At 46.6% G+C, this 27,708-nt stretch overlaps 2 protein-coding genes and 1 non-coding gene across 6 annotated transcripts in view; 2 read left to right on the top strand and 1 right to left on the bottom strand.

Annotated features, from left to right (window-relative positions):
• Positions 1 to 267: 267 nt before the first annotated feature.
• Positions 268 to 16,883, bottom strand: WFDC3 (WAP four-disulfide core domain 3). 3 transcript variants are annotated; one of them, XM_055307186.1, is made up of 7 exons: positions 16,591 to 16,883; positions 13,128 to 13,445; positions 12,520 to 12,651; positions 11,770 to 11,916; positions 2,495 to 2,626; positions 1,073 to 1,257; positions 268 to 488 (listed from the first exon to the last, which is right to left on the bottom strand). In XM_055307186.1, the coding sequence occupies exons 2-6, from the start codon at positions 13,204 to 13,206 to the stop codon at positions 1,073 to 1,075; spliced, it is 675 nt and encodes a 224-aa protein (XP_055163161.1). In that variant the 5' UTR covers positions 13,207 to 13,445; positions 16,591 to 16,883; the 3' UTR covers positions 268 to 488. The 3 variants fall into 3 exon arrangements, with proteins under 3 accessions (XP_055163161.1, XP_055163153.1, XP_055163144.1); XM_055307178.1 differs by lacking the exon at positions 16,591 to 16,883 and adding an exon at positions 16,256 to 16,349; XM_055307169.1 differs by lacking the exon at positions 16,591 to 16,883 and adding an exon at positions 16,265 to 16,349.
• Positions 10,805 to 10,911, top strand: LOC129498703 (U6 spliceosomal RNA). Its single transcript, XR_008662183.1, has one exon. It is a non-coding gene; the product is annotated as a U6 spliceosomal RNA (small nuclear RNA).
• DNTTIP1 (deoxynucleotidyltransferase terminal interacting protein 1) overlaps positions 16,439 to 27,708 on the top strand; it is a 24,448-nt gene continuing 13,178 nt past the window's right edge. For both annotated transcript variants that reach the window (XM_055307150.1, XM_055307158.1), the window contains exons 1-4: positions 16,439 to 16,591; positions 17,177 to 17,247; positions 18,296 to 18,392; positions 23,956 to 24,054. In XM_055307150.1, the coding sequence (XP_055163125.1) occupies positions 16,487 to 16,591; positions 17,177 to 17,247; positions 18,296 to 18,392; positions 23,956 to 24,054 (372 nt within the window). In that variant the 5' untranslated portion in view covers positions 16,439 to 16,486. The remainder of the gene's footprint in view (positions 16,592 to 17,176; positions 17,248 to 18,295; positions 18,393 to 23,955; positions 24,055 to 27,708) is intronic.

Below are 27,708 nucleotides of genomic sequence, written 5' to 3'. Positions count from 1 at the left end.
GTCGCCCACCCCCATTCCATCACCATTCATACTTTCCAACAAAAGAAAGGTCAGCAGGCCCAAGAAGGAGCCTGATGGTCCCACTCCTGAAGCTTGCGAGAGACATCTGTGACAAGTCAGCCTAGGCTGAGCTCTAACCTACCTGAGCAGCACCCAGGTTTGGTGTTCTCAGAAAGGATGGATTGCCTTAATCCTGTAATCCTGTAAACATGCTCAGACCCCTGGCACTCTCTCCTCATCCTGGCCCTCAAACAGCACAGACAAGAAGGTGAGCAAAGTCTTTATTGGGGACATTGCACACCATTGCCCAAACCCACAACTCTGTTTCCCATGCTCAAGGCAGCAGCAGGAGCAGAGCAAAGAGGGCCACGAGAGCCCCCACAAGGCTCACAGCCCCAGGGCATCACCCTCTCCTGGCAGCCAGAACAAGCCCCCTGCAGTCACCAAGCAGCTCAGGATAAATCAGGACAGCTAAGGCATCGGGCTCTCTACAAAAAGAAGAAACATCAGGTCAAAGCTGTGCCCTCCTGGCTCCCCCCATCCTAGAGATGTTTCCCCTCTACCCTAGAGAAGTTCGGCATGTGTTGCTACCCAGAGCCTTGAATGGTGTCCTGCTTCCCAGACAATCCAGTCCAAACTTGCAGTGAAGACTCTCCTCATTCAGATGTCAACCTTATATCTCCTGGCACAAAAACAGCCCACTCTCACCCACCCCACCCCGCTTCCCAAACACATACATCCCACCCTTTGTGCCTTTGCTAACCACCAGACTACCCATCCAGCATGTTCTCTGTGCTGTCCCCCCTTTGTCACATCCTGCCTAGCCTCTAAGGCCCAGATCAAATCCTGCTTCAGGCGGGAAAACCTACCAAGGAGGCATACCCACTCTGAGAGCCTAGAAGACCATGATGTCAATAAAAAAGAGTTCTCATCTGTGACATAGGATCTTTTTCCCCAACTAGAAAAAGACCTTCTAGTTGTCTTGACCTTCTGAAATCCCCTACCCAGCACCTAACCCAGTGCTCTGCACATAGCAGTTCAGTTATTATCAGTGATGACAGACCATACTCACCTAATGCAGAATCAGACCTGAGGTCCAGTTGGAGTTCATGGCTGGTTCCGGTGGCAGAACTGGAGAGAAACAGAAGCGGCCGCAGCCTGACTTGCAGCATTTTGCCCCAGCCTGGCAGTTCTCATCCATCATGCAGCCAACAATGCACAGGCCCACCAAAATGTTTGGACAATCACCACCCCGCCCTGCGGGATAAACAGGCACAGGTAAACAGACTGGACGGTAGGTTCCACCCACTCCAAGTTCCTGGCTAGAACTGAGACCTGGAAGTTCCAGAGAAATCCATCCCTTACTGTAACTAGATCTTAACCAAAGATCTGCCTGGGAAACCTGGAAGCTAGAGCCTCTGAAAATCAGTAGGGGCCCACGAGAACATCTGGACTAAAACTTTTCAAATGATACCCCATAGAGTTCCCCAGAGGTCCCTGGGTTTGATATCTCTGTGTGTGGGGCTGGGTGGGGTGCCAAGGAGCACCCTTCTCTCTCCCCTCTGCCTGGGCTTCTCAGGGTCACTTCCTCAGGGAGGCCTCCTCTGCCATCCCAGACAAGGCTTGGTGCCCTGGGTTGTGCTCCTCTCATCAGAATTTATTACAATTCCTGATCTGATCTACCTTCCCTGATAAACTACATAATTTCAAGAATATGTCTTCAGAACCTTGAACACTGCCTGGGAATCTACATGTTGTCTAAAAACCACATCTGAGGGATGCCTGGGTGGCTTAGCAGGTAAGCATCTGCCTTTGGCTCAGGTTGTGATCCTGAGGTCTGGGGATCAAATCCCATATCGGGCTCCCTGAAAAGAGCCTGCTTTTCCCTCTGCCTGTGTCTCTCATGAATAAATAAAATCTTTAAAACACACACACACACACACACACACACACACACACACACACACACACACACACCTGAGCCAGTGATTCTGAAATGGGAGTTCCACAGCACCTGGTATAAAAGGAACATTCAAAAATATGGATTTGTTTTAAATATATATTTTTTGAAACAAAGAAATCAGATCAGGAATGCTTTGATCTGTTGCAGATATGTTCCTAAGAATTTGGTCAGAAAACCATGATCTTGGGCAGTTCCCTCATTTTACTGAGGAAGAAACTGGCTCAATGAGAGTTTGCTTCCCCAAGGCCACAGAGCCAGTCAGCAGTGGGACCAAGACCAGCAGCCATGCTACCAGTCTTCCAACCTCAGAACTTTTCCTACTAACCCACACTGCCTTCCCCTAGTTCTTAAAATGCCAGCATGGGCTCCGGAGCCTGAGGAGGAAGGGTGGCTTTGGGCTGGAGGCTAGGAGGACAGGAAGGATGAGAACTCTGACTCCCCCCAGGAAGGGAAAGACAATAAGGCCACCAACGGCTCCCTCCCCAACCAACCGTGGAACTCAAGGATTTCTTCCCCAAGGAGCCAACATACCTCCCTTAATGTCTCCGCGGCAGGCGTGCCCACAGCCGGTGCTACAGCATTTTTGCCCCTGGGGACAGGATTCATCCCTGTCACACAGCTCCTCACATGGAAGGGGGTCAGCAGGACATTCACCACCAGACTCTGCAATAGAATCAGAGCATGGGGCCCAGAGGTGTTCAAGTCCAGTGTTTCCAGTTGTTTTCACTGTGATTCTTGAGTGCAAAATTACATTCTTCATTGTGTATATTAATCCATAGACATGCTTAAACTTTATATATATATGTGCATATATCTATATACTCTATAGTCTTTCTATGTATTTTTTCAAATGCTGGTCCTCAACTACTAAACTAATCTCAAGACTCACAGTCTGGAAAACACTGTTGAGCTCTAACCTACTGTGGCAAACAGACCTATTGCCCACCCCATATTCACTCTTCCTCCCTCCTTCCTGTGGTAGACATCCATGGTGGTGGTCCCCAGTGAACCACACCTCCTATATTGTCTCTGGGCTGGACTGTGTGACTTGCTTTGACTAACAGGATACCATCAAGTGTGATGAGAGCAAAGGCTGAATAAGCACTTGTATATTGGGGCTTGGGAAACAGCGCCCCCCCCCCACCCTTGGAAACTGGCTGCTACACTATGAAGCAGCTTGGGCTCAACTGTGGAATGATGAGATATCCCATAGCGAGAGAAGCTGGATGAAGAGAAGCATCCTGAAAGGTCCAGCCATCATCAACTTCCCGGCTGAGCTACCAGCTACAGGCAGCTACGTGAGTGACCTAGCTGTGCCATGTGGCTATAAGAACTGCCCAGCTGAGCCTGTTTGGGCCAGCTGTGAGAAAGAGTCAAATGCTGTTATCATAAGCCACTAAGTTTGGAGAGTGCTTGTTATGCAACCATGGATAACTGAAACACCTGCTAATAAAACCGCAGGTTTCTTGTGAGGCAATGAGCCTGGCCAACTACAATGATTTGCTTCCCCAAATTACCTTGTAACTAGGGGAGACTATAAACTAAGACATAAGCTGGGAAAACTTTTGCATTCTGACCCAGATAATGCACCTTTCAAACTGCCCCCTGGCTTCTCTTTCTTCCAGTGCAAAGACAGACATAACACAGGGAGATAGAGCCATCTTCTTTCAACCATGGGGGGCAACTAGACTGAGGATGGAGCTATGGAATGCAAAGGAGAAGGAAAATAAACAACCTCATCCTTGTTAGTATCATGGAGCCACCACCCCAGCCCTGGTCCCTACTTCAGGACTTCTTCTTATATGAGAAAAATGAATCCCTATTTGGTTAATTTTCTGTTGTACAGAGCCAAGCACATCCATGATGCACTCCTTCACCACCCCTCTGAAGATAATAAGACTCAGAGAAGAGAAGGGGTTTGCCCAGAACTACAGAGTGAGTCAGCAGGAAAGCAGGACAAAACTCAGCCTCTTGGTTTGCAAGGAAGCACTCTTTCTACTACACCATCCTTAAAACATGCAGGCATCAGGCCAGGTCCTCTGGAGCAGGCACTCCCTAGGAAGCCTCATCCAAGCCAAATTGACTTGCCATGACTCATTCATCTCAGTGTTTATTTCAGGTTTTTTTAAGTGGAGAAAAGAAGAGGCAGGCTATTAAAAGCATTGTAGAAAACCAACGCAGGACTGGCCCAGTGCCCTTGAGTAGGGACATGTAATAATTGCATATGTCTGGCTCTGGGAAGTCTGCCATGATGGAAAAGGCAAGTATTGGACTCCAAGGAAAACACGTACAGCTAAACAATCATGGTCTAATAACCCTACATCACAGGATTTTCCTGAACAGCCCCTATTTCAAAGGTTCTATGCCATTGTCAGATCACATCAAATCTTATTTTTTAATCCAGAAAACATGGTCACTGCCAGATGTACCCCTCCACACCTCCCCACCTGCCAGATGAACACTAAAATCTATTTAACAAAGAGCAAAGTCTTTCATCCCACAGTTGAGAAGGCTGGGGACATTAAAAAAAATATCTCTGGTGGGAAAAACCTAGCAACTTTAACTTTTCATGGAATTACACTGAGCAGAACACTTCCCAGATACCATTTTGCTGAGCTTGGCCCTGAAGTGACCAATACCAGGAGCACTCTGCTCTCTGCCCTCATACTGAGGACCAGGCATAAAGACCAAACCTCTACTCTCTTCCAGGCCAGACTTCCTTGAGGTCCCTGGGGTTGTGTCAAATACTAGACAGTGAAGAGACTCTTGGGGAATAGCCTGAAGCCCTGAGGGTCAGAACGCGTCCTTTGACCAGTGCCCATCATGGCCACCCACTACATCACCCATGTCTGATGCCTGAATCCCTGCCAAATAATTCCCTACTTTCAGCTCAAATGCTGGAATTCAGGGGGCCTCACAACCTCCAAGCCATACTATGCCATCATTATACTTTTTTTTTAAAGATTAATTTATTTATTTGAGAAAGACAGAGCACATGAGCAGGAGGGACAGAGGAAGAGTGAGAGAGAACCTCAGGCAGACCCCACACTGAGCACAGAGCCTAATGCACGGCTCAATCTCATGACCCTGAGACCATGACCTGAGCCTAAATCAAGAGTCAGTTAACCAACTGAGTCACCCAGGCACCCCCATCCTTACACTTTATCCTCATCTGAAATCTGGCTGTATAGAAGTTCTGTCCATTGGTCCAGGTCCTATGTCCAGAGACCTTGTGAAAACATGGCTTGTGACAAACAGTGTATGTTCTCATTCATTTGGGGAATATAAATAATAGTGAAAGGGAATATAAGGGAAGGGAGAAGAAATGTGTGGGAAATATCAGAAAGGGAGACAGAACATAAAGACTCTTAACTCTGGGAAACGAACTAGGGGTGGTGGAAGGGGAGGAGGGCGGGGGTGGGGGTGAGAGGGGGACACTTGACGGGATGAGCACTGGGTGTTATTCTGTATGTTGGTAAATTGAACACCAATAAAAAATTAATTTATTAAAAAAAAAACAAACATGGCTTGTGCCATCAGCCTAGACAGGATCCTCTGCCTCTCACTGTCTCAGCTTTCCCAAACTAGGTAAGCTCAGTTCCTCATACCACATGGTTTCCAGGTACCTCACAGTTATCTTACCAGGAATCAGGATGACAAACAGGAATGAGAGTCAGAATGGGAATGGTCATCCCCACCCTGCAAATATACCCCTATCCCAAGACCCAAGATATCACCAAAAAAAGGTGGAATAAAAAGCTGAAGCCCAGGAAATACTCTTAGACTTTACTATTACCCCAGCTGTAACCTTCCACTATATCTGAGGGAAGGACAGTGGCGCTAGTTGAAAAGTGAAATCCCAAAACTTCTTAAGCCAAGGACTCTCTGAGTTATCAAACCTACTCCTCTTGCAAATAGACAGCCAGACAGCCAGGAAAGGGGTAGGATTGGCCTGAGGTCAATGGTGGCAGAATTGGTTCCCAAATTCCCAGCTCTGACACTAGGACCAATGATGTGGTCCTTTAAGCCACTCATTATGATTCCCTACACTCTACAAGGATTACACAAGAACAAGAGCTGAGACTCGGTCATGGGGCACCTGGATGGCTCAGTCAGTTAAGCATCTGCGTCCCGCTTGGGTCATGGTCTCAGGGTCCTGGGTATAGAGCCCCCTGGGTCTCAGGTTCCCTGCTCAGCTTCTCCATCTCCCTCTTCCCCCCCACACACACCCTGCTCCCCCCTCCCCCCTCAAAGTAAATAAATAAAATCTTTTAAAAAAGAAATAGCTAGGACTCATTCAGCTGTATTCTGACAAAAGTGAAGACCCAGTGGTAGAGAATTGCAGGGATTAGTAAAACCTAGCAAGAAACCAGTGTGTTGGGAGTCTCCAAGACAACTCCTAGGTTGGGTGATGTGTTACAACTCACAAGACTCAGTATACAGTTGTACTCATGACCACGCTACATTACAGGAAAAGATATAAAGCAAAATCATCTCAGGGAAAGGGTGCATGAGGCAAAGTCTAGAGGAAATCAAGCACAAGCTTCCATGAGTCCTCTTCTAGTGGATTCCTATAAGTCATGACAACACAGTGTGAAGTGTTGTCAACCAGGGAAGCTCATTAGAGACCTGAGGTTTTTATTGGGCACGCTCTGCTTAGCAGGTATGATTCTTTTTTTTTTTTTTAAGATTTATTTATTAATTTATTCAGAGAGAGCAAAAGAGAGGCAGAGACACGGGCAGAGAGAGAAGCAGGCTCCATGCAGGGAGCCCGACGTGGGACTCGATCCCAGGTCTCCAGGATCACACCCCGGGCTGCAGGTGGTGATAAACCGGTGCACCACCAGGGCTGCCCTAGCAGGTATGATTCTTACCAGTTAGGGCAGTAGGAACACTCTCAAAATCTAAGTTCCCAGAAGCCAGTCAAGGCCGGTCTTGCAAGTAGACCTTTCTAAGAATATCAATCTCAGGCCTGCTATGTTAACTCTTTTCTGAACAACCAGCAGTGAGGTTTCAGGAAAAGGTCATCCAAACACACAGGAAGCCCATGCCATCCATCCACCCAAAGGATATAATTCACAGGTTGTAATAAGCAAAACAATGGGTCACTGGGTTTCATGGGGGAGGGGAGGCGCCTTAAGGTAGCCAAAGGAGAGTCATCTCTTAGGCTGTAATCTTCATCTTTGCTCCAAAACCTCTTGCCTCCAAGACCTCCCATCACTCAACTACTCAAGACAAACACTTTAGTACAGCTCTTGACACTTCCTCTCCCTCAGCACACACATCCACTTATTTCTTCACTTAGTCTTGTCAACTCTACCTTAAAAGTACTCCAAGTCTGTCACTTTTCCCTGTCCACACCATCACCACCCTGATCTAAGCTGTGCTCACCTCCCCCCCAAGCCTGCCTCAACCGCCTCTTAATGGGCCTGCCATCTGCTACATTTGTCTCCATCTCTTCTTCACACACCAGCAGAGTGCTTATTTTAAAATAAATAAAATATACATATATTTAAAAAAAGAAAACCAGGGGCACCTTGGTGACTCAGTGGTTGAGTGTCTGCCTTTGGCTCAGGTTGTGATCCCGGGGTTCTGGGATAGAGTCCTGCATAAGGCTCTCCACGGGGAGCCTGCTTCTCCCTCTGCCTGTCTCTGCCTCTCTGTGTCTCTCATGTATAAGTAAAATCTTTAAAAATAATAAAATTAACTAATTAAAACCAAGGGGCACCTGGGTAACTTGGGCAGTTAAGTGTCCAACTGTTAGTTTTGGCCCAGGTTGTGATCTTGGGGCATGCAATCCAGCCCTGCATTGGATGGAGTCCACTGGAAATTATCTCCCTCTCCTTCTGCCTCTGCTCCTCCTCCTGCTAGCACACACTCTCTCTCTATATATATATATAAAATAAATACATAAAATCTTTTTTTTTTAATTTTTTATTTATTTATGATAGTCACACAGAGAGAGAGAGAGAGGCAGAGACACTGGCAGAGGGAGAAGCAGGCTCCATGCACCGGGAGCCCGACGTGGGATTCGATCCTGGGTCTCCAGGATGGCGCCCTGGGCCAAAGGCAGGCGCTAACCCGCTGCGCCACCCAGGGATCCCCCATAAAATCTTTTTAAATAAAGTAAAACAGGGCAGCCCAGGTGGCTCAGCAGTTTAGCGCTGCCTCAGGCCTGGGATGTGATCCTGGGGCCCCAGGATCAAGTCCCACGTCAGGCTCCTACATGGAGCCTGCTTCTCCCTCTGCCTGTGTCTCTGCCTCTCTCTCTCTCTCTCTCTCTCTCTCTCTCTCTCTCTCTGTGTCATGAATAAATAAAATCTTTAAAATTAATAAATAAAATAAAATAAAGTAAAACGAAAACCAGACTAGGCCTCTCCTCTCTGCTTTCATAAGCCTTGCAAAGGCTTCCCAGTGCACTTAGAACAAGGGCTTTGACAGAGGCCCCAGAGACTCACTGGAGGTCTGGACTCTCCCTAACCGGAGCCACTTTCCTCCTCCTTCCCCTTCTCTTTTCTCCAACTCCACTGACCTCCTTTCACTTCCTTGAATCAGTAAGCTCTTTCCTACTCTTCACACACCCTACAGCCAGCTCTCTCTCATCCTGCAGGTTAAAATGACACCTCCCCTATAGCTCTCTTTGATTTTCCTTCACAGCTCTCATCACAATCTGTGCCTATTATTTATAACCTCGGCTGCCTTGCTCACACCAGACACACATAATGCCAGCTGCAGACACTTGATAAGTAGTGAGGGAGGGGACACACAGATCTGACTTCAGATGGCAGGAGGGAACGTGAGCAGAGAGGTGCTGTGCATCACAGCATGAGCTGCTGAGCATTATTTGGCAGGCTTTCTATAGGCTTTTAAAATAAATTTCTTCTTGGGATGCCTGGGTGGCCCAGTGGTTGAGCATCTGCCTTCATCCCAGGGCATGATCCCGGAGTCCCAGGACTGAGTCCTGCATCAGGCTCCCCAAAGGGAGCCTGCTTCTCCCTCTGCCTATGTCTCTGCCTCTCAGTGTGTCTCTCATGAATAAAAAAATAAAATATTTTAAAAATAAATAAATTAAAATAAAATACAAAAAATAAAAAATAAAATAAAATAAAATACAGTCTTCTAAACTGTATGATATAGGCTGAATGTTGTGTTCCCCCAGGATTCATGTCTTGAAATCTAACCCCTAATATGAGTTTCAGAGATGCGTGCTTTGGGAGGGGGGCCCCCATGAATAGGACAATGCTCATATTGCCCTTTCACCGTGTAAGGGCTCAGTGAAAACATGGTAGTATGTGAACCAGGAAGCTGGCTCTCTCCAGGCACTGAATCTGCTGGCACCTTAACCTTGGGCTTCTCAGCCTCCAGAACTATAAGAAATAAATTTCTGTTATTCATAAGCCACCCAGTCTATGGAATTCTGTTCTAGCAGCCCAAAGGACTAAGACACCAATTATCACTCTTTGAGGTAAATAAGCTTATCTCCACTGAACCGAGGACAAAGGTGAGGTTTAGAGAGATAAAAGGATTTGCCTGAGGCCACACAGCAAGCAGTTAGAAGCCAAGGTTCACGGGCAGCCCGGGTGGCTCAGCAGTTTAGCGCCGCCTGCAGCCCAGGGCCTGATCCTGGAGACCCAGGATCGAGTCCCACGTCGGGCTCCTGCTTCTCCCTTTGCCTGTGTCTCTGCCTCTCTCTCTCTCTCTCTCTCTCTCTCTCTCTGTGTGTGTGTGTGTGTCTCATGAATAAATAAATAAAATCTTTAAAAAAATTAAAAAAAAAAAGAAGAAGCCAAGGTTCACTTGCATGCTCAAACCAGAACTGCCCCACCTGAGCAGGTCCCAGGGTCTACCCTGAACCCTCAGCCTGCCTGTCCCTCCACCTTACCAAACAGACTAGCACTGGCTACGTAAACCCCTGGCAATGTCAGAGCCGAGGGAAAGCAGGAACTGTTCAGAGCCCAGGACTGACAGCTTCCTGTCCCATGGAGTAGCTCAGCCCGGGGCCTGGAGCCATAGACAGGTCATTAACTACTCCCGCCAGACTAGGAAGCCCACTCAGCCAGTAAGTACACTCTGGGAGATCTGCAGGGAGGTCACTATTGCAGGCTGCCTGGCTCCAAGGAAAGAAGAAGCCCCATCTGGGCTGGCCAAGGCCCAGAGCAGTTCACAAAGGGCCTGGCCTAGGTGCCAGCCTCACCCTCAGCCCCCATGACTCAGCCATCAGCCTCACACTGGAAGACTGTGCTGGGCCTTACAGGCTGGCAGTGAGTGACTGGCCTGACACAGGTTCCCAGGCTCTGGTTCCAAAGCTGGGCCGCAAGAGTCCTGGCAAGGAGTACAACCCTCTATTTTCTCTAATGGGCAGGGAGCCCAAGAGAGCGGTCCAAGCCAAACACAGCCCCACAAGGTCCAGAGAAGAGGCCCGCTACCTGGGGAGGTTTGGCTGGAAAGAAAGAGGTGGTCACATGCTGTGGAGTTCCAGAGTCTTCCGCAGGAAGAGGAATCCTTGTTCTTTATAAAAGGGGCTGGTAAGCAACTGCACTCCTAATAAAGCCCACCTTAGCAGGCAACAGGAAGGAAGCTGATGTCTCCTGAGGGCTAAACACTTTACACACTTTGAATCTTTACAACAACCTCCAAGGCTCATTCTTTCCATTTTACAAAGAAGGGAACTGAGGCTCGGGGAAGCAGAAGACACTTGGCCAGGGACCCGCTGGCCAGTAACTGGTGAGCCTCAGGCTTGAACCCAGCTCTCTGATTACCAAAATCTAGGCTTTTCTACTGGAATAGCTGCCACATGCCCTCAGAGAGAATGGTTCCAGTTTCTTTAGAAAACATAATGGAGTGCTCTCTTCGGCAGCACATATACTAAAATTGGAACGATACAGAGAAGATTAGCATGGCCCCTGCGCAAGGATGACACGCAAATTCGTGAAGCGTTCCATATTAAAAAAAAAGAAAGAAAGAAAAAGAAAACATAATGGAAGGTGTAAATTAAGACCTCATTTAATGCAGATGAGAAAAAAAATAAAACAACTTATGCATTAACTTATCAAGAAGTATTTGAAAACTATAAAATACCCTGAAATACACCAAATGCACATGGACAATGGGAAGACATAAAGATTCACATAAAAATGTCAGCTTTCCCTAAATTAATTTTTTTAAGATTTATTAATTTGAGAGAGAAAGAGCATGGGAGGAGAAAGTAGCAGAGGGAGAGGGAGAAGCAGGCTCCCTGCTGAGCCCACGTTGGGCTCCCAGAACCCTGGGATCATGACCTGAGCTGAAGACAGATAGTTAACCTGAGCCACTCAGGCACCCCTGAAATTAATTTATACATCTAACACCTCTCCAATAAAAGCAGCCCCCCTATTTGAGAGGAAGGGGGTAGTGATGGACAATATGATAACAAAATATATGTGGAAGCACAAACAAGCAAATAAACCATAAAAATCCAGAAACAAGAGGGAAATGAGAAGGGGAAGCTATGGAAGATGCATCATCAATTTCTGATACCTTTTGGAGGCCTCTCAGGGACCAAAAGAGGAGGCAAGCAATAGAGCAGAAAGTTCTGCATGCCACGATCCTCCTTCTAGCAGCCTCCTCTGCCTGCCTGGACCCCATTCCCAGATCATCAATGGCTGACCCTTTGTCTATCATTTTTTAGAAAAATTCTCAGAATATGGCAGCCACTTAATTTTTGTTGTTCAAAGTAAAGTAAAACCAACAATAAGATGGTGCAGGCTTATTTAAGAAAGAAGCACTCAGGCCAAAGAGCCTATGGGCCCTGCGGTAGTGTTTCTTACCCAGCTTTGGCTTAGGGACTGGGACCACACAGCTCTTGTTGCAGCCAAACGTGCAGCATTTCTTTATACCCGGACAAGTCTCATCAGTGACGCACCTTTGAAAACAGGATTGTTTCTGAGCAGCCCTGGGGCAATCTCCTTTCCTCCCTGTAGCAAAAAAGGGAGACAGCCATAAAGAGAAGAGAGAGAGAGAAGTGCCTGGTGGCACCCATAGGTGTAGCAAAAGGGAGATTTAAAGGAAGGAACCCCTGAGCTTCTTTGAGACTCTCAACCCTGGCGCTACAGCAGAGACAGTAACAATGATAAGAGCTCACATTTACTGAGTTCACTTTGTGCCAGGAACCTCTCATTTGAAACTCAACAGCAATTCCAAGAGGTGCAAACAATTATCCCCATTTTACAGATGAGGAAATCGAGGTAAAAGGCTGTTTAAGTCTTATTCAGCCTGGCTCGGGGTCTACTCTTTTGATAACTACCTCTAACAGGCTTCCCCTCACAACTTTGCCCTCCAGCCTTCGCAGGAGCCCTGAGTTCAAATAAAAGAGATTGTCAGTTGTGTGTTCTTTCCTGATAGAAGACAAAGAACTGAGGATTCAGTGATTGAAGAAGAAACTCCAAAAGGGAGATGAGGCACTTCAGGCAAGCTAGATTTCAAGAGCCTATCTAGGAGGTTGGAGGCTCTCTGGGTCTTTCTAGCCCAGAGTCAAGGTCAGGAAGCACACTTGGATTTTGCCCCTCCAGTCAACATACCCTCTGGAATGCCTCCTTGGCAGACCCGACCACAGCCAGTGCTGCAGCACTTCTGCCCAGCCAGACACGATTCATCCCCCTGGCACAGCTCTTTACATGGATTCTTATCAGGAGGGCATTCTCCTTCTTTCACTGCAAAAGATATCACACAAGGTTGGAGTGACTGGCTAAGCCTCAAAAGATGGGGAATAGAAGCCAAGTGCATTTCAAGGATGTTCAACCTCTCTAAACTTTCCTATCCAAAATACCTTTCCCTTCCCCCAACACAACCACTGACACTCACCTACCACTACTGAATGTCCAGCCACTTTGTAGATAAAGAGAAGGAAAGGTTGGGGTTGATCCTGTTCACATTTAAAGAGCACTAGGGAAAAGCTAGAACCTTTAGTAAGCCAGACTGGAAGTCCTACCTCCTTGTCCAGAGGGAGTAAAGAAAACCAAGAAGACCTACCCTGTCAAGCTTTCCTGAGAATTTGTGCATCCAATCCTGACCTACAGATATGACCATCTCCACAAATGAGGACTCTCACTCCAGGATGAGGAAAGGGATGACTTATTCTTAGTCATTTTCTGTTACTGTCAGCCAGGGATCCCACATAATAGCTCACCATGCTCTCCTGCAGCCACCCAGGATGTCAGGGACCCAAGAGCAAGAAGTGCCTTCAGGAAGAAGCAGCAGCTAGACATGATGATGGTGTGGAGAGTTGAGATGAGTGCTCAGTCCAGGCCGGAGGTGTACACCTCACCCAGAGCATCAATCAAGGGAAGGGCAGGACTAGGAGACTGGCCCAAACCCAGCCCCAAAGTCTTCCCTTTCGCAATATTCCCCAAGGACGTCTTCTCCCAACAAGAAGAAAAGTGGTTGCTGTTGTGTGGGAAAATGCCTGGCACTCCCAAAGGGCACATGTGATGACGGTGATCAAACTCTGTAATGCAATATACACAACACTCATGGGCAGGGATAAGGAACCCGGTTGGTAGTTGGGGAAATGAAGGGATGGCCACTGGATTAAGGATCAAAGAGAGGGGATCCCTGGGTGGTGCAGCGGTTTGGCGCCTGCCTTTGGCCCAGGGCGCGATCCCGGAGACCCGGGATCGAATCCCACATCGGGCTCCCAGTGCATGGAGCCTGCTTCTCCCTCTGCCTGTGTTTCTGCCTCTCTCTCTCTCTCTCTCTCTCTCTCTCTCTCTCTCTCTCTCCCTGTGTGACTATCATAAATAAATAAATAAAAATTTTAAAAAAATTTTTTAAAAAAAGGATCAAAGAGAGCCCTAAAGGGCTTTGGAAGGACACAGCTGCAGCCAAAGAGACAGAGGGAAGGACCAAAGACGGGACTTAATCATAACCAAACTAACAAAATGCAGTGTGGCTCCTGTTCATCCTAGCAATCCAAAAAACAGAGTGGAGCAGACTACGTAGAAAACATTAGAAAAGGGCAGCTGGGGTGGCTCAGCAGTTTAGCACTGCCTTCGGACCTGGGGCCTGATCCTGGAGACCGGGATTAAGCCCCACATTGAGCTTTCCTGCATGGAGCTTGCTTCTCCCTCTGCCTGTGTCTCTGCCTCTCTTTCTCTCTCTCTCTCTCTCGAATAAATAAATAAATAAAATCTTTAAAAAAAAAAAAAAAACTACAGCAAAGCCGTATGTGAGTTTGTTCAGAACTAATACAAATGCACCAAACACCTACATCTTGGTCCATCTAGCCCATTCAGGCCATTTTTGGATTGCATGAAGGCTAGCTGACAGAAAAAAAAAAGAAGTTGCTATGATTCAAGTAGTCTAGACCATCTATACTACCTTACTTTATCTCCTCTTCTTCTATTTCGTTTTACTTTTATCTGTCCTGTTGACATGTCCTGTCCATGATGACTTTGGTCAGACATGATATTTAATGGTATCCACTGACGTTGCTTGGCCCAGTAAGATTAAAGAGCAGAGGAAATTTAAGGCTTAAAGCAAAAATCTCGGGGCACTTGGGTGGCTCAGTGGTTGAGCATCTGCCTTTGGCTCAGGTTGTGATCCCGGGCTCCTAGGATCAAGTCCTGCATTGGGCTCCCCACAGGGAGCCCACTTCTCCCTCTTCCTATGTCTCTGCCTCTCTCTGTGTGTCAAATAAACAAAATATTAAAAAAAAATATTAGGGCAGCCCCGGTGGCACAGCGGTTTAGCGCCGCCTGCAGCCTGGGGTGTGATCCTGGAGACCCCAGATGAGTCCCATGTCAGGCTTCCTGTAAGGAGCCTGCTTCTCCCTCTGCCTGTGTCTCTGCCCCTCTCTCTCTGTCTCTATGAATAAATAAAATCTTAAAAATAATAATAATAAAATAAAAAATAAAGCAAAAATATCCACTATAGAGCCAGAGTTTGGTGCCAAAGAGTTGCCTTGTTGTTTTAAGGCTGATATTGGACCATGGAGATAATTAACATTTGTTGATAACCTAACATGTGCTTTATATGTATTATCTATTTTATTTTTTTATAATTTTTTTATTTATTTATGATAGTCACACAGAGAGAGAGAGAGAGAGAGGGGCAGAGACACAGGCAGAGGGAGAAGCAGGCTCCATGCACCAGGAGCCTGACGTGGGACTCGATCCCGGGTCTCCAGGATCGGGCCCTGGGCCAAAGGCAGGCGCCAAACCGCTGCACCACCCAGGGATCCCCCTGTATTATCTATTTTAATCCTCACAATAATCTTGCAAAGGTAAGAAAACTGGTTCAGAGGGGTTGAGAAAGAATGACCAAGGTCATAAAGCTAGTAAATGGTGGTTACTGGAATTTAATAATAGCAGTGACAGATAGCATTGCTTGGGGGTTTACCTGTGCCAGAGTTCTTCACATGAATTAGCTCACTTAATCCTTAAGTGCAACCCTATTAGGTAGGTACCATTGTCCCCACTCTACAGATAGGGAAACTGAGGCACAGAAAGAAACCTGGATCACACAGAGGGTGGTAGACCAAAGGCAGGCAGCCCAATTCCATAGTCAATATTCTTAATCACCATATCACGCTGGATTTGAACTCATATCTTTCTACATTAAAAACTCAGGTACTGGGGTGCCTGGGTGGCTCAGCGGTTGAGCATCTGCCTTTGACTCAGGGCCTGATCCCAGTCCAGGGATGGAGTCCCTCATCGGGCTCCCTCCAGGGAGCCTGCTTCTCCCTCTGCCTATGTCTCTGCCTCTCTCGGTCTCCCATGAATAAATAAAATACAAATAAAAACTCATGTACTTTTTACTATTCCACATTGTGACCCTGTAAAAGGAACTTTCTCTACTACCCGTAAATCGATCCAGTTCTATTTACGGACATCCTACCTCTAAGCCAGAGCTAAGGGGAGCTTTGTGAAACTCCATAGCTGTTAAACCTCTGCATCCCCGCCCATCCCAGAATCACCTTCCTGGAGAGAGAAGCCCGGGTCGCTGGGGCTTGGAGAGTCCACGGGCCAAGACCCAACCTTCCCTATGATGCCTTCAGATGCAAGAGGCATCCCCTGGAGCCTAGGCCTCGAGGGACCCGGTGGGTGTTTGGAAGGGCATGGGCCAGACCCCCTCTTGTTGAATTTTCGGGTCCCCGCATTAGGCGCACTCTCCGGCTTTCAAAGACTGAACTGCGGGCCCCGCTGTGCTCCCCTCCGCACCTAAGCTCCAGCCCCGAGAGCCCGCTCTCGTCCTCCTGCCCCGCACTTCTCCACCCGCCTTGGCCCAGCGGAGAGCGCTCCCGGACCAAATACCCACAGTCCGCACCCGAGGAGCCGGCCGGGCCGCAGAAGAAGCCCCCACCGGCCGGCTCACAGCGCCTGCCGGCTTCCGGGCCCCAGCGAGACGCGGCCTTGAGGTTCCCATGGAAACCCCGCCGCTCGCCGCGTCGCGCTTCCGGGCCGGCTCGCGGCGCCCTCCGATGACGTCACAGGGCCACTTTCCGGCCGGTGGCAGAGTCGGGCTGAGGTTGTGGGGGCCGGGAGAGCCATGGGGGCCACTGGCGACGCCGAGCAGCCGCGGGGACCCGGCGGGGCAGAGCGGGGCGGCTCCGAGCTGGGCGACGCGGGCGCAGCGGGGCAGCTGGTACTCACGGTGAGGGCGCCCCCGGGAAGGCCGGGGCTGGGGCTGGGGCTGGGCCTGGGCTCGGGCCGGCTGGGCCTCGGGCTCCCGGGACCCTGGCCCGCGGGCGAGAGAACGCGGCGGCTGGTGCTGCCCAGGGCGTTGGCGTTTTCGCAGTCCGACCACCCGGATTCAAATTCTGTGCCGCCCTCCTGGCTAGGCGATGTGAGCCGGTCCTGTCACCTCTGAGCTCCAGTTTCCTCTTCTGTAAAATGGAGATGATTAGTGCCTGCCTCGTAAAGTTGTTACGGGGATGGGTGTAAAGGCGAGCAGAGCGCCCAGCACGCCAGCAGCCCCAGAGTGGTCCCTCGGTAAACACTGGTTCCCTTCCCCCTCCCATCCCAGAAAGGGTGGGGTTGGGACTTTTCGAGGCAGGAAACTTCAGTTCCTCCACCCCGGCAGGACCTTTCAACCGCTGCCCTCCCGCCTGCCCGAGGGTGGGAGAGATGCTGACAGTACCTGAGAAGCAGAGGTGTCCACGTTTAACTTCATACTCACCCTCCACCTGTACCCTAGTGTCACAAGCCTCGGTGACATCTGTTCCCTTGGTCCCCACAGAACCCTTGGAACATAATGATAAAGCACAGGCAGGTGCAGCGAAGGGGCCGCCGCTCACAGATGACAACAAGGTAAGGCTGGGCCTGAGTATTGACCTCCCCGGCATTGATTGGCTTGGTTGGCACCCTTGGGGTCCCCACTGCACAGAGCTGAAGAGAGATCAGCAGCTGTTAGAAGGAGCAATGGACTAGGAAAAAGGAGACTCGGCTTTTGTCACTCTGGATGTGACCTTGGTTGAATCATTGCCACCTCTGAACTCTTGTATAAAATAGGAGGAATCATGAATTCAGCAGTGCCTAAGATCCTAACACTCACTCGCTCTGTGGTTGAGGGCTCTAAAGAGGCAAAATAGCATAGACGTTTAGAAGAAAGTGGGGCTGGGGCACCTGGGTGGCTCAGTGGTTGAGCGTCTGTCTTCAGCTCAGGGCATGCTGTCAGTCCAGGGATGGAGTCCTGCATCGGGCTCCCTGTATGGAGCCTGCTTCTCCCTCTGCCTGTGTCTGCCTCTTTCTGTGTGTCTCTCATGAATAAATAAAATCTTTTTTTTTAATTTTTTTAAAGAAAAAAGTGAGGCTAATAGTATTTACCTCGGTGAAGGGAGAGAGCACAATGGACCTGTGGGATCCTGATTAAATTTCTTGACCTGAGTAGTGATTAAGTGGATGTTCACTAAAACTATTTGTTGGGATCCCTGGGTGGCGCAGTGGTTTGGCGCCTGCCTTTGGCCCAGGGCGCGATCCTGGAGACCCGGGATCGAATCCCACGTCGGGCTCCCGGTGCATGGAGCCTGCTTCTCCCTCTGCCTGTGTCTCTGCCTCTCTCTCTCTCACTGTGTGCCTATCATAAATAATTAAAAAAAAAAATAAAACTATTTGTTAAAGTGTATAGACTTTGTATTTCATAAAACACTTTAAAAAATAGTACTTATTTTGTAGGGTTCTTATGAAAATGGAATAAAGCCATACATACGTTTCGTTTGCACAGAACCTGGGCACATAGCTTATTTTCAATAGAAGCTATTACTGTTATTAAAGGAGCCTGTGTCAATAATTGGCTGGGCAGACTAGGAAAGATATGTTTGGGACATGACCCCTGACTGTGTCTCCCTCCTGAATGCAGTTTCACAGATCCTGCCATTTCCATGGACCTCCTTCGAGCTGTCCTGCAGCCTAGCATCAACGAGGAGATCCAGACGGTCTTCAACAAGTATATGAAGGTGAGAGGTACAGAGATGCAAGGGCAGGCCTTTCCTACATTACAATCCCCCTGGCTCTTTTTGGTACAAAAAGATGAGTCAGGTTTTCCAATTCTGAACCCCTGAGAACTTTTTCCGCCCTCTTTAGAGGTAATTTGAATACTTCTTTCGCCAAGCTATTATGAGGATAAAATAATTTAAGTTTAATGTGCTCTGCACCATGTTACAAACAAGTGTCTTTCTTATTTGTTTAACAGGATCAACATTATTATTATTTAAAATTCCTTTCTAGGCCTATAAATAAACTTCCACATGACTCTACCTGATTGTCCCCTAGATGCTTGAAATAGCATATCCAGAGCTGAACTCTTTCTTCCTAAACCTCTTCCTCTTATGTTTGTATATTCATTCAAGAAGCATGTACTGAGCACCCACCATTATAGCAGGCACTGAGGATGCAGCAGCAAACAAAATGAACAGTGTCTCTGCCCTCTTTAAACAAGTAGTATGCTAGGAAATGCCAGAGAGAAGGGGGAGAGAGTAACCAGTGGGGAACAGTAGTGCTGTTTCATAGATTGAGCCCAGGAAAGCCACATGTGAGCAGACACCTGAATAAAGGGAGAGAAAAACAGGCTATGTGGACACATCAGGGGAAAACACCCCAAGCAGAGGGAACAAGGGCAGACACCCTGAGGCAGGAGTGTGCTTGGACACTCAAAGCAACAAAGTCTCGGGGAACCCCAGTGGCTCAGTGGTTTAGTGCCACCTTCAGCCCAGGGTGGGATCCTGGAGACCTGGGATCAAGTCCCATGTCGGGCTCCCTCTGTGGAGCCTGCTTCTCCCTCTGCCTGTGTCTCTGCCTCTCTCTCTCTCTCTCTCTCTCTAATGAATGAATACATAACATCTTTAAAAAAAAAAAGTCTCCAGTGTGAGTAGAGCAGACTGAGCCAGGAGGAGGAGAATAGGAGAGGTAATCAAAGAAAATAGGGGCCCAGTTCATGCAGAACCTTTGAGGCCATGGTAAGGATATTGGGATTTACTCTGAGTAAAATAGAGGCCCTTGGAGACTTTTGGGCAGAGCACTGGATCTAAACTTTTTTTTTTAATCTAAACATTTTTTTAATATTTTTTATAGATTTTATTTATTCATGAGAGACACAGAGAGAGAGAAGCAGAGACACAGGCAGAGGGAGAAGCAGGCTCCATGCAGGGAGCCCGATGTGGGACTTGATCTTGGGTCTCCAGGATCATACCCTAGGCTACAGGCGGCGCCGAACCGCTGCACCACCGGGGCTGCCCATAAAAATCTTTAAATAAAAAATAAATAAGACAAAGGTATTGCTGATGATTCAAATGTGCAGAGTAAAAGAACAACTAAAGTAATCTCGCAAGTTATCTGTCCAGGGCAGCTATAACAACAACGTTGCCCCTGACTTGATATGAGGAAAACAGGAACAGGCAGGGGGAATCAGGAATTCAGTTTTGGACACGTGAAGTTTGAATTGGACTACATTCACTTAGAAACCAGAAACCAAGGGCTCTGCCTTTCCTTCACCTTCTCCATCCAGTCACAGAGTCCTGTACATTCCACTTCACAATCTGTCTTGCATACCTTTCTTCTTCCTCACCTCTGCCTTGGTTCAAGGCTCCTACTATAATTTCCAGCTGCTGCTCTTCTTCCCCTGCATCCATACAGCTGCCAGTGACCTCTAAAGTGTAAATATAAGGATGTCACTCCTCTATTTAAAATCCCTTGGGGATCCCTGGGTGGCTCAGCGGTTTAGCGCCTGCCTTTGGCCCAGGGCGCGATCCTGTAGTCCTGGGATCGAGTCCCGCGTCGGGCTCCCGGCATGGAGCCTGCCTCTCCCTCTGCCTGTGACTCTGCCTCTCTCTCTCTATGTCTATCATAAATAAATAAAATCTTTAAAAAAAAATAAAAAAATAAAATAAAATAAAATCCCTTGGTGGGCACCTGGGTGGCTCAGTTAGTTAGGCACCTGCCTTCAGCTCAGGTCATGGTCTCTGGGACCTGGGATTGAGCCACATGTCAGGATCCCTGCTCCCTGCTCAGGAGCCCTGCTTCTCCCTCTTCCTCTGTCCCTCCCCCTACTCATGCTTGCGCGTGCGCGGTCTCTCTCTCTCTCTCTAATAAAATCTTAAGAAAAAAATCCCTTGGTGACTTTCCATTACCTTCTAGATAAAACCTAGATTCCTTAACATGGCACATAGGGCTTGCTATAATCAGAACCCAGCCATACTTTGCTGTATACCCTGTTACCACTACCCCTAATTATTGCATATTCTAGACTGCACCATGTATTCTCCTACCTCACCTTTACATAGGCAGAAGTAAAGAGTTTAAGCTACTAGGAAAAGACTAGGCCAAGATTCAGTCCAGGATTGCCTGCCTCCAAAGCCCTCTCCTTATTGCTTCCCAATAGCAGATACCATAATTCAACAACTTTCTCTCCTGGACAAATGCTGGATAGACACAATTTTTAACTCTGGGCTCCCTTCTTAATATAATCTGTCAGGATACCTCTTTATCACCCTTGTTTTCAGACAAGAGGCTTGATTACATCCTCACTTCGGGTAAGTTCACATTGCTGACTGACCTCCTCTGATCACTTTGTTTGACAATGCCCCCAAATTTCAAGTATCCAATGTCTTAAAAATGGTTAGGATAATAACTTCTAGGTATGGCTGATCTCATCTAAGACATTATTCATCATTATTGCTTTATTTCTGCGATTATTAAATGCATCCCTATTTTTTTAATATTCTAATATATCTTATAAAATAGATTGATGGATGGACAAAGGCATGAGTAAATAGATATGTGATAACAAATGCAGTAAAATGTTAATTATAGACTAAACATGGTAGATGTTAGTGTTCACTGATGGAATAATTCAACTTGATGTTTGAAATTTTTCATAAAATATTGGGGAAAATAATACAGATATTTTAAAAAGTAAAAACCTAAAATCACTAAAACTTCCTAGAGATACCAAACTATTAACAGTGACTATAGGTCTCCTATATTTATTTATGGGCAGGTACATGTGGACACGTTCAAAAAGTACATGGCATTATTTTACACACACTGTTCTACAACTCGATGTTTTCATTTAATGATATAATTTGGTCAAGTTTCTAGATCATGGTTCTTTTTTTTTTTTTTTTAAGTAATCTCTAGGCCCAACTTGGGGCTTAAACTCACAACCATGAGAGCAAAAGTCACGTGCTCTACTGACTGAGCCAGCCAGGTACCCCATCAGCCTGATTTGTTTGTAACAGTTGCAGAGTACCCTATTGTATGAAGGTACCACAATTTAATTCTATAGTCTCAAGAACATTTGGATTATTTTCAGTTTTTCTCTATTACAAATAGTGCTACGCTGAACATTTGGAGTGTACATGTTCATTCACTTGTAAGAGTCTCTCTGGGGGATAAATTTCTAGAGATGAATTGGTGGGTAGAAAGGAAAACAAGGGCATCTGAGTGGCTCAGTCCATTAATCATCTGACTTCAGCTCACATCATGATCTCGGTCCTGGGATCAAGCCGAGTCTGGCTCCCTACTCAGTGGGAAGTCTGCTTCTCCCTCTCCCCCTCCCCCCCACTCGTGTGTGTGCACACATGCACATGCTCTCTTTCAAATAAATGAATAAAATATTTTTTTCTTAAAAAAGGAACGGAAAACATCTCTCAAGAAAATTTCTGTCCAGAAGCTTGTACAATTTTGTTTTTCTCCCAGCAGCATTTGCAAATGCCTTCTATGGGACCAGATTTCATTCTTAGGTTCAGAGATTGCTTACAGTCACCCCCTGTATGTTCATTACACTTCCCACCTCACAGGCTGGCTGTGAAGAATCCAGATTGTTTTAGCTAGCTTTCACTTACCCACTTACCCAGTAATCAATATTGAACACTAGTATTAATCTCTAGTTCTTAGGGGTTTGTTTTATTTTTTTCATTAGGGTTTTTCTTTTATTTTTTTTTATTTTTTTTATTTTTTTTTATTTTCTTTTATTTATGATAGTCACACAGAGAGAGAGAGAGAGAGAGAGAGGCAGAGACATAGGCAGAGGGAGAAGCAGGCTCCATGCACCGTGAGCCCGACGTGGGATTCGATCCAGGGTCTCCAGGATCGCGCCCTGGGCCAAAGGCAAGCGCCAAACTGCTGCGCCACCCAGGGATCCCTAGGGTTTTTCTTTTAAAATGAAATTCATGGGATGCCTCGGTGGCTCAGTGGTTAAGCGCCTGCATTCAGCTCAGGGCATGATCCTGGAGTTCCAGGATCGAGTCCTACATCGGGCTTCCTGCACAGAGCCTGCTTCTCTCTCTGCCTTTGTCTCTGCTTCTCTTTGTGTCTCTCATGAATAAATGAATATAATCTTTAAATGAATGAAATGAAATGAAATTTCATCTGACCATTTGTTTAATTTGGCCTGAAGAATTTGTGAGGTTTCTAATACAAACCTTCTTGTTCTTCTCCTTGGTTGGACATTAACAATAGCAGGCATTTGACCTTGCTAAATATAAAATGAAAGTACATCCCCTTGGGGAGTAGCTGGCTCAGGCAGTACAGTATGCAACTCTTTTTTTCTTCTCTCTTTTTTTAAGATTGATTGATTGATGAGAATGTGAATGGAGGGAGGTCAGAGGGAGAGAAAGAAGCAGACTTCCCACTGAGCATGAAACCTGGTGTGGATCTCAGTCTCACAACCCTGTGATCATGACCTAAGCTGAAATCAAGAGTCGGCCTGCTCAACCAGGCACCCCACGCATGGAACTCTTAATCTCAGGGTCATGAGTTCAAGCCCCAGGTTGGGGGGTATGGAGCCTACTTAAAATTTTTTAAAGAAACAACGAAAATACATCCCCATAGTTGTCTCCCATAATAGGAGCAGTGGTTATAGGTGCAGAATTTTTCTGTATGACATTGTCTTCTAAAGACACTACTCGGACTCTTATTATGAATGTGTTTCCAAGTGCCTCCACTTGGGACCTCCCATCACCTCTTCCTCAGTGTTTTCAGGCTCCAGCTCTCCCTCATCCCCACTGGAGGAACTTTGTCCCTTTACCTTCCCCTGCTGATTGAGACTGCTGGTGTCCATGGACTCTGACCAGGTCTCATGCTGCCAGTCCCAGTTGGGCAAACTCAGAATTCAGGGAGGACCTTCTGCTCTCAGACTCTTCTGGCCTGCCCTGGGTTGTTCACTGCAGGCACTGTCATTCTTCTCTCTTCTGCAGAACTAATACAGATATATTGTAAAAATTGAGAGACTATAGATAAGCAAAAAAAGAAAGAAATCATCCATAATGTCACCACACTTTTAACATTAATGCTGTAATGACCAGGCTCTGGGCACTTCGATGATCATTACCCTCCTTAACACAGGATAAAGTACAGCCTAGGATTGGACTCTAAATCTGTCTGATGTGAAAGCCACATTCATAATCGCTTTTCCCTTCTGTATGAAGTAAGACAAAAGCTTCTCTTTCATAATCAGTTTCCTTCAAGTTGTTGCAAATTAGCATATCTTCTGATGTTGTCTTCTGTTGCACTTCTCCCTAGTTCTTCCAGAAGGCAGCACTGAATGTCAGAGACAATGTCGGGGAAGAAGTGGATGCAGAGCAGCTGATCCAGGAGGCCTGTCGGAGCTGCCTGGAGCAGGTGAGACCTGAAGGGACAAGAGATGCAGAGATGTAGGCCTGGGCTTAGTCCTCAGGGCTTTGGTAAGAAGTGTGGTCACTTCTGTGATATTTTGGGAGATGTCTGACAAGCCACTAACCTCCAGAGAGGACCTGGAGCTGTTGCTGATAGAAGGGAAGTGGCTACTCTGCCAGGTGCCAGGGTAGATGCTTTCACACGCTTTAGTTCATTGGCTTCCCAGAAGACATATTTTAATCCCTAGTGTCCAGATGAAGAAACTGTGGCTCAGAACAAGCCAGAGGTAGAATAGCTGGGGACTCTCTCACCTCTGCAAGTGGTGACTTCACTCTCCAAGTAGTCATAGCCCCTTTTGGTACTGTGGGGCCTGTCACCCTTTCTGCCTCCCTGCCTCATGGGCTGTGCTCAGGAGGCATGACATCAGGTCTAAAAATGCCCATGTTCCCAAAACAGAAGTGAACCTGTTTGCACTGTCAGCTGTTCTTATTAATAGGAATTGTCAGCATCACCCAGATTCTGTACTTGACTGTGAAACCACTAGCTGTTAGAGATGGAAATTTCTTCACACTCAGAGCCACAGACTGGTTTGAGCTTAGTCCTAAGAAGGTGACTCTCAGGAAAGAGAGAGTAATGTCTTCTGGAAGGTAGGCTGGCTAGCCTGCTCAGGCACAGCCTCAGAAATGAGCAAGACCAGGGCCTGAGCCTCAGCTTTGGAGAGGGTGGAACTATATCATTAGTACAATAAAAGCTCATCTGTTTCTCATGGTCTTACATTTAAGCTAACCAGACTCATAGGAGGCCAACTCATTACTTCACTCTGGGACTGTAGTATGTTATAGTCATTTATAACATCTGCTGATGATAAAACATGGCAGTTTGTTAATGGTCTTATAAGTTTGAACTGAATCAAAATTAAACTGATAAACCTTCAGTCTCAGCCGCATCCCAGAATGCTTTCTTGAGTTTTTTACCTCTCCAGCTAATAAATACTGAGAGCTTCCTGTGTGCCATTTCTGTGCCAGGCCCCAACAGCGCTGTCAAAACATAGTCTTTACCCCCAGATTCCTGATGTTGCTCCATTAATTGTACAATAGATCTGTAATTAGGAACTGTTCTAAATGCTCTCAGCATATGAGGCAATGAAGAGTACACTAAAAGGTGCAGAGCTTGGGGGCAAAAGAAAACAGAGTCCATCCAAGAGACACAAAGAAGCCAAGGTTACTAGTTTCAGAGAGTGGAGAGAATGATACATGGTGAGGTTAGAAAGGTAAGCAGAGACCAAATCAAGCCAAATGATAGGTGTGGAGTTTTAAGCAAAAGAGCTACCTACTGAGATTTGCATTTTGAAAACTCACTCTGGGGGATCCCTGGGTGGCTCAGCAGTTTGGCACCTGCCTTTGGTCCGGGGCATGATTCTGGGGTCCCGGGATCGAGTACCGCATCGGGACTGCGTGGAACCTGCTTCTCCCTCTGCCTGTGTCTCTGCCTCTCTCTCTCTCTCTCTCTCTCTCTGTCTTTCTTGAATAAATAAATAAATAAAATCTAAGAAAGAAAGGAAGGAAGAAAAGAGAAAAGAAAAGAAAAAAGAAGAGAAGAGAAAGAAAAGAAAAGAGAAAAGAAAAGGAAAAGAAAAGAAAGAAAAGAAAAGAAAAGAAAAGAAGAAAGCTCACTCTGGTGGCCGTAAGGAGATTGGTTTGAGAATTTTCCCTAGAGATTGGAAGGGAAATGTATGAAACTCTTCAGGAGTCTCCATGAAAGACAATATTAAAGTGAACTGGGCACGATCTGTGCTCCCAGATCATGGATGGGTACACCTTTACAGTCTCCTGAGTCCCTGCATCTACCTCATGCAGTCCCCCTTGCCAGTTTTGATATGACTGGGAAGCTGGAGTGTGGAACAGAGACAGTGGGTGATCAGAGCACAGGAATCAGAACACAGGAAAGTAGAAAGCCCAAAGTCCAGCTGGAAACCAGACAAATCAAGAAACTTCAAACAAGTCTTTTTTGACCTTTCTGTTCCTCAGTTTCCTTATCCCTAAAATTGAGAGTAAGAATCCCAGTGGTTTCCTTTGAGGATTAAATGAGAAAATAAATACACATCTACTACCAGCACAGTGTGGCTGCATACAACACAAAACCTGCTAGATATTAAATACTTGGAAGTTCTATTCATAATTATAATACACAACTGCCTCACAACATAGCCTGGCTTTAGGTTGCCCAGGATACTTGGAAGTTCTTTGGGGTCCCCTTGTCTAAACTGCATACAGAACTTCTTGTTGCATGAAGAGATTCTTCAGACTGGACGTGAGACAATTAGAGAGGGGTTTTTGTTTGGGTTTTGTTTGCTTGTTTGCACTTGAAGCACCACATCATTGGCCGTCTCAGTCATGCTCCCTAATCTCCTTAGCTACCCCTTTCTGGCAATTTCTTTTTTTTTTTTTTTTATTCAACTTTTTATTTTTTTTTATTTTTTATTTTTTATTTTTTTTTATAAATTAATTTTTATTGGTGTTCAATTTACCAACATACAGAATAACACCCAGTGCTCATCCCGTCAAGTGTCCCCCTCCGTGCCCGTCACCCATTCACCCCCACCCCCCGCCCTCCTCCCCTTCCACCACCCCTAGTTCATTTCCCAGAGTTAGAAGTCTTTATGTTCTGTGTCCCTTTCTGATATCTCCCACACATTTCTTCTCCCTTCCCTTATATTCCCCTTCACTATTATTCATATTCCCCAAATAAGTGAGAACATACACTGTTTGTCCTTCTCTGATTGACTTACTTCACTCAGCATAATACCCTCCAGTTCCATCCACGTTGAAGCAAATGGTGGGTATTTGTTGTTTCTAATGGCTGAGTAATATTCCATTGTATACATAAACCACATCTTCTTTATCCATTCATCTTTCGATGGGCACCGAGGCTCCTTCCACAGTTTGGCTATTGTGGACATGGCTGCTAGAAACATCGGGGTGCAGGTGCCCCGGCGTTTCATTGCATCTGAATCTTCGGGGTAAATCCCTAACAGTGCAATTGCTGGGTCGTAGGGCAGGTCTATTTTTAATTCTTTGAGGAACCTCCACACAGTTTTCCAGAGTGGCTGCACCAGTTCACATTCCCACCAACAGTGTAAGAGGGTTCCCTTTTCTCCGCATCCTCTCCAACATTTGTTGTTTCCTGCCTTGTTAATTTTCCCCATTCTCACTGGTGTGAGGTGGTATCTCATTGTGGTTTTGATTTGTATTTCCCTGATGGCAAGTGATGCAGAGCATTTTCTCATGTGCATGTTGGCCATGTCTATGTCTTCCTCTGTGAGATTTCTCTTCATGTCTTTTGCCCATTTCATGATTGGATTGTTTGTTTCTTTGCTCTTGAGTTTAATAAGTTCTTTATAGATCTTGGAAACTAGCCCTTTATCTGATATGTTATTTGCAAATATCTTCTCCCATTCTGTAGGTTGTCTTTGAGTTTTGTTGACTGTATCCTTTGCTGTGCAAAAGCTTCTTATCTTGATGAAGTCCCAATAGTTCATTTTTGCTTTTGTTTCTTTTGCCTTCCTTTTGCCTTCGTGGATGTATCTTGCAAGAAGTTACTGTGGCCAAGTTCAAAAAGGGTGTTGCCTGTGTTCTCCTCTAGGATTTTGATGGAGTCTTG

Source organism: Nyctereutes procyonoides, unplaced genomic scaffold (assembly GCF_905146905.1).
Source record: "Nyctereutes procyonoides isolate TBG_1078 unplaced genomic scaffold, NYPRO_anot_genome, whole genome shotgun sequence".
In the NCBI taxonomy this organism is placed as follows: Eukaryota; Metazoa; Chordata; class Mammalia; order Carnivora; family Canidae; genus Nyctereutes; species Nyctereutes procyonoides.
This window is presented reverse-complemented; position numbering and strand designations above follow the sequence as displayed.

Excerpts from the sequence above, each read along its gene's own strand:
- WFDC3 (XM_055307186.1), bottom strand. The coding sequence starts at position 13,206 with ATGTCTAGCTGCTGCTTCTTCCTGAAGGCACTTCTTGCTCTTGGGTCC. Across the intron at positions 12,652-13,127 it reads GGTGGCTGCAGGAGAGCATG|TGAAAGAAGGAGAATGCCCT; the intron begins GTGAGCTATTAT and ends TATCTTTTGCAG. Across the intron at positions 1,258-2,494 it reads CCGCGGAGACATTAAGGGAG|GGCGGGGTGGTGATTGTCCA; the intron begins GTATGTTGGCTC and ends TTTATCCCGCAG.